The 6170-nt window shown below is 34.5% G+C and overlaps 1 protein-coding gene and 1 long non-coding RNA gene across 5 annotated transcripts in view; both read left to right on the top strand.

Annotated features, from left to right (window-relative positions):
* Positions 1-6170, top strand: part of LOC107670015 (uncharacterized) — a 718471-nt gene that overhangs the window by 444503 nt on the left and 267798 nt on the right. The gene's annotated exons all lie outside the window — the stretch shown is intronic.
* The window catches only part of LOC107669973 (collagen alpha-1(XVI) chain-like), a 64820-nt gene that overhangs the window by 55214 nt on the left and 3436 nt on the right, over positions 1-6170 (top strand). For all 4 annotated transcript variants that reach the window (XM_016462410.1, XM_016462424.1, XM_016462435.1 and 1 more), the window contains 14 exons: positions 339-383; positions 768-821; positions 1147-1182; positions 1379-1441; positions 1714-1785; positions 1909-1962; positions 2150-2194; positions 2410-2454; positions 2851-2904; positions 3443-3496; positions 4095-4145; positions 4234-4323; positions 4431-4466; positions 4936-4980. In XM_016462410.1, coding sequence (XP_016317896.1) covers positions 339-383; positions 768-821; positions 1147-1182; positions 1379-1441; positions 1714-1785; positions 1909-1962; positions 2150-2194; positions 2410-2454; positions 2851-2904; positions 3443-3496; positions 4095-4145; positions 4234-4323; positions 4431-4466; positions 4936-4980 — 744 coding nt within the window. The remainder of the gene's footprint in view (positions 1-338; positions 384-767; positions 822-1146; positions 1183-1378; positions 1442-1713; positions 1786-1908; positions 1963-2149; positions 2195-2409; positions 2455-2850; positions 2905-3442; positions 3497-4094; positions 4146-4233; positions 4324-4430; positions 4467-4935; positions 4981-6170) is intronic.

Here is a 6170-nt window from a genome sequence, read left to right on the forward strand (position 1 = left end):
ACATTTTATTTTAAAATGTTTTTTTTTTCTGCAATGGCAAAGCTGAATTTTCAAAAGAACAGCATTTATTTAGAAGATTTTGTAACAAAATAAAAGTGTAATTTTTATTAATTTAAAGTGTCCTTGCTGAATACAAGTATTCTTTAAAAAAAATAATCTTACTGACCCCAAACTTTTGAAAGATATAATTATTGCATAGAAATACATACTTTCCAAACCACCTCAACCTTTTATTTTGACTCTCCTTTGAGGGTTCAAGCCACACAGCAGCATTCACACAGGAAATCGTATAATGACTTGGTAAACAGTTTTTGAAACTTTGCACTGTTTTTATATAGGGTCCACCAGGATCTCCAGGTTATCAAGGACCAGTGGGCCCTGCAGTGAGTAAACATCCAGTTTTAATGCCTTTATTTTTTCTGCTTCAAGTATATAGACTCTATATATTACCTGAAGTCATGACCCTCGACTGCACTTCACTATTTTGTTTTTTATCATTGTGTTTTTCAAAACAAACCCTTATGTTTATCTTGGATGGCTGATAATCATGCACGGTATATATGTTGTAAGCCAGATTCCCTTTTGTATTCTCTTTGTGAGTAATAACTCTCAGATCAAACAAACTAGCTTCAAACGTTTTGTAGATTCATTGTGAACAACTTTTTTGTTCTTTCCTTTGATTGTATTTCTAACAAAGATTCAACATTGTTCTAAAAAACTGTGACAGTTTTGTGGTGTTAAAAAACATACGTTTGTTTGACTGGCAGGGTCCTAAAGGGGAAGCTGGAACAGCGGGACCCGTGGGACCAAAGGGAGATCAGGTATGAAATCATGTTACTGATATATTGACAACAATTGTTCTCTTATGTTTTTATATATGTCATATCTCTTGATATCACATTCTCATGATACCTTATTCTTTGATATTACACTATGTAGAGCAAGATGTTCTGTTTGCGTCTTCAAATTTACAAGCCCAAGATCTAAGAAGTGTGCTAAACATATACCTGTTTTTTTTACCCCTGGAAAATAAATATAACATTGTGTATTTACTCAATAAATTCCCAGGTGGAACATCTTCATTTTGTTGATGTGATTACAATTTGCAGTGCACATAATAACAGTTCTTGCATCTTTTGTTTACAGGGCTTCCAAGGATCTCAAGGATTCCCAGGACAACCGGTGGGACTCCAGTCATTATGAGTCATCTTTCTGTCATAATTTCCCCTACTGTTTCACGCAAAAAATATCACATTATAGAAGTGAAATGGATTCCAGAATGCAATTAATTTTGACTTTAATTCTGAAATAAGCCTCATTTCTCTGAATATGCTAATGGAACAAGCCAGATGTCTAACTGTTGCCTTCATGTCTCAAGGGTCCTCCAGGTTTCCCAGGAAAAGCAGGTCCTACGGGCCCTCCGGGGCCACAAGCTGAGAAGGCAAGTGACAGTACTATAATGCCTGAACATGCATTGATAAATGAAATTATACAACATAGTGACATTCCTCGCTCATGCTGGAAATAAATCCTTACATGAGCATTGACATTTGGTAAATGACTTATCATTTGCATTCATATGCTTTATCACTTATGGTCACTTTCACAAGCAAGCGCTCTGACATACCATGCTTTAGTCATAAAATGGCTTGACTTGTGGATTTCAGATGCTTCTCTATCATGCATTCACCCTTACTTTATCTACTCCCTTAGGGTGGTGCTGGAGTTCAGGGCCAACAGGGACCCACAGGTCCCCCAGGATCTCCCGGGTCCCCAGGCATGCCTGTGAGTCTCAGAATCCTCTGAATAGACACATTTATAGCAGACATTCAGCCTATCTAGTGTCTGTACACAATTAAAACTTTCACAAAGTAATCATATTATTTTGCATTTTGTATTTGTTTAAAGGGGCCACCTGGGATGGAAGGACTTGATGGCAAAGATGGAAAACCAGGTTTAAGGGTCAGAAAAGATAAAAATACTATAACCACACATATTATATTATAGTATTACAAATATATATATATATATATATATATGTATGTATAAAGTGTATAATATATATAATGTGTATATATGTGTATCTCCGTTTCTATCTTATTTTCTGTTTTTAACTATTTCTAACTGTTTTATTCTCACAATTAAACAGGGTGAACCAGGAGTGCCTGGCCCTGCTGCACCCAGGGGAATGCCGGTATTAAACGTGCCATATTTTCTTTCTTTGTTTTCACTTTCCAAGTTCTTTGTAGATTTTATCAGTGACACATGAATACCAAAATCAACAGTTGGAACAAAGACTGAAACAAAGAACAAAGTCAACATTAATTAGGCATCTCCAAGGAGGAGCTTGACTTGACTTTTCTCTGATTAGAAAAGGCTTACTTGTTGTATAACTGTTTCTCATTCCAGGGTTTCAAGGGCATCAAAGGACACACAGGTCTCCCAGGAATGAAAGTACGAGGCTTTTCTTTGAGTTTCATAGCCTTGTCATTAAATGACTATTTCCATTGATCCTGTCTTTAAAGCTGATGCCTGTAATGTTTTTGATGTTCAAATACTTTCTCTTAATGAGCAAAGACAACTACAAAAGTAACATTGCATTTTCACATTGTTCTGTGTGTCTGAATTGCTCTACATGCAAACTTTGAGCTCAGTCTGTGGTGTTTGGAAGTTTGGAACAAGACAATTTGCTATCCCAAACAATGGGAAAACATTTTGGAAACGATCATTATTTTTTCCAAATCCATTTGGCACTTCCAATGATGCAGAGATTACACACAACAGTCTATATTTGTACATATCTCTTTTGTCTTTTAATCTACATCACCCACTCTTCATTGTTATCTGTAGGGAGATAGAGGACCTCAGGGACCTGCTGGAGCAGCAGGAAGGCCTGGTCTAGAGGTAAGCTGTCTTCTGTTAGATATATTACCACTGAACCTTTAAATGTGCTATAGATTTCCTTACAAATGCTCTATAGATTTCAGATAATGAAAGAATGCTTTGAAAATAGGTTTCTGCACCCTTAGACCATTAACATACTTCGTAAGCAAACACAGATACAAATGCTTGGCCAACGTATTGCAAACGCGTGATCCCATTGTACAAACCTAATATGTGTTGTCATGTTACTGTGGCAGTAACAAACCTCAATACGTGAGATAGAGTTGGCTCTTTTTTGTGCCAAGCCATTTCAAAGTTCTATCCACAGAGTGGAGATGAAGAGACATACTTATGTTTATAATATCTAATATATTCAGGAATATTCTCTTTAAACGGTTGCTCCATTAGTTAGAAGACAGTTAACACTTATGTCCATAATATAATATTACATGGTTTCCTTTACGGCAATGCTGAGAACTTACAGTATTCGCGTTGTGCTTTAAATTGCAATCTGACACACACGTCTTGATAAGTAAAAACTTTTTTACTCACATTTCAGGGAGATCCTGGTCCTTCCGGACCACAAGGACCACCTGGAGCTCCAGGACATGTGGTAAGTATTTAAAATATCTTGTAATCTACACTTTTTTGGGTTTGTACATTACCATTCAACAGTTTGGGGTTGGTAGGATTTTGTTTTTTGTTTTGTGATATTTTTGAAAGATGTCTCTTGTGCACACCAAGTCTGCAGGAATTTGATCAAGAGAACAGTAATATTGTGAAATAGTATTAGAATTTAAAATAGCCATATTCTAATTGAAAATATTTTAAAGAGTAATGTATTTCTGTGATGGCAAATTAGAATTTTCAGCAGTCATTATTCCAGTATTGAGTGTCACATGATCCTTCAGAAATCATTTGATTATGCTGATTTGGTGTGTTGAAAAAAACAGTTGTTATTTTAGGATTCTTTGATGAATAGAAAAAGCAAAAATTACTAAAATAATTAATTTGAAATATAAATATTTTGTAACATTGTAACTGCCTTTACTTTCACTTTTGATCAGTTTAATGCATCCTTGCTCAATAAAAGTATTAAATTCTTGACAACAAGAAATTTTACTGACCTCAAATTTTTGAATGGTAGTGTACAGTACAGATAAACCACCTGAGAATATGATAAATTAACACTTTTAACTGGAAATTTCTAGGGTGCTGCTGGATCTTCAGGACCACCAGGACCAATTGGGCCAGCTGGAGTGGTGAGCAAAAGTCTTCTAAAACAAATAATATCACAGAGATGTTTTTAATCGTTTGAATGCTTTACTGTATCTTCTTGTTCTTTACCAGGGCATTAAGGGAGACAAAGGTGAGGCAGGAGAGAGAGGACAGTCTGGATTACCTGGCCCACCAGGGCTCCCAGGACATCCAGGGCTGATGGTTAGTACCTAAAGTTGGTTTACCATAATATTTATATGAATAAATATTTATAGTGTCTAATTAAATTATTCTTTTAAACCTGTCCCTGTTTTTTTTTTTTTTTGTAGGGTGAACCGGGAAGTGATGGAGCAGCAGCTAAAGATGTAAGTATCTCCTTTGATTTGCTCCTGTATACAACTTTTATGCACAATATGCAACTTAAAAATCTGTCTGATTAAACCTTAATTCCAAAGAACCTGTCTCCACTTTGGTCTGAAAAAGTGTTTATTTGATCGTTGGACATTTATAACTCTGCTAGATTACTTTTATTTGGACATGCACAGATAAAAAATGTATAAGCAGTTACAGTGTAATTAGGTGTTTACACAACACAGACTTGTGAATAACAAAGATAACTCCCAGCTGTCATATTTGGAATTCTTGAAACTGGAATTTTGGCTTAATTGGATTATTACAATCTGGTTAAAGCAATTATATTGAAACATTCAAAATCGAAATGAGACCAAATTCTGGTTGATATTGCAATGTGTTTGCACATAGACCCAATGATTATTACTGCAAAACTTCTACTATTTGTCCCAGTTTCACTCCTGTAATTATTTGTAACTGCAGGGAGCCCCAGGCCTGCCAGGAGAACCTGGTCCACAGGGACAGAAGGTAAGATGCATTGTTTTCACATCTCTGTTATAATGTCTTTGCACCATTGAACGCTGACATCTTTTCACATGCATTTGGATACATCTTATTCAGGCATAAGAGAGAGTTCTCCCCTCCCATCGAAGTGTGCTCAACACATCCTGTTAGTTTTTGTGCTTACATTTGTTCAATGAAGTTGTCAGATGGTTCCATCTGCAATCACAAGAGCATGTTATCTAACCTCACTTTGCCTTCACTCTTTTGTTTTTTCCTCCCTCATCTGCCACAGTAGCCTGTTTGAACACCACTCTCAGCTTACATAGTGACACCATTACGCTCCATAATAAAGCCATAGAGGAGCCTCTACCTGTCACTGTGACAGGACAGCATTGTCAGGCTTTTGAAGTTTAGGTGTGAATGAGATGAGAGCTGTGCTTTTCCCTCGACCCATTAGCAGAAGCCCTTAAATGTGTAAACAAGTGACTTGCTCTATATAGACTGCTACATGTACAACATTAGTGTTGGGAATGCTACTTGTAAAGTATTAAAAATATCCAACCTTACAATCCGTTAGCAAAAAGTAGCTAGCTACATTGAAGATATTTTTGGGGCAGTGTCTTTTTTTAAATATGTAACTATTAGCATTAATTAGCATTTTAACCAATAAAATTAGACAACACTGTAATTTATATAAGTAAACTGAAAACATAACAATAAACTGCATAAACTATATATATATATATATATATATATATATCCACAAAAAAGTATATATGAAATGCGAAAGAAACCAATATTTGTTTGTTTTAGGCCATTTTCTAAATGAGCCATGAATTTTTGTAAAAAAAAAAAAAAGTGTGTGCTCAGCTGCAGGGTAGCACTAAATAAATGAAACATGTTTTAACTATCTTGCTTAATTTAAATTAAAAAATTAAATAATTTGATATTAGATGGAACAAATGAATGTAAGAAGTGTTGCCTTTGCAACTAAATAAAATATATTTATAGGTACATAGTAAAGTTACGAAAACTGAAAATAAAAAATTGTTTAAAAAGTTACAGAAATATTTCATTTAAAAAAGATACAATTAAGTAATTAAAAAAAAAACTAAAACTTAAATAAAACCTAAAATGAAAAAGAAAAAAGATTAAAAAAAATAAATAAATAAAAAAAAAAAATATATATATATATATATATATAAAAAAATTCA

Source organism: Sinocyclocheilus anshuiensis, unplaced genomic scaffold (assembly GCF_001515605.1).
Source record: "Sinocyclocheilus anshuiensis isolate Anshui unplaced genomic scaffold, SAMN03320099.WGS_v1.1 scaffold253, whole genome shotgun sequence".
Taxonomy (NCBI): domain Eukaryota; kingdom Metazoa; phylum Chordata; class Actinopteri; order Cypriniformes; family Cyprinidae; genus Sinocyclocheilus; species Sinocyclocheilus anshuiensis.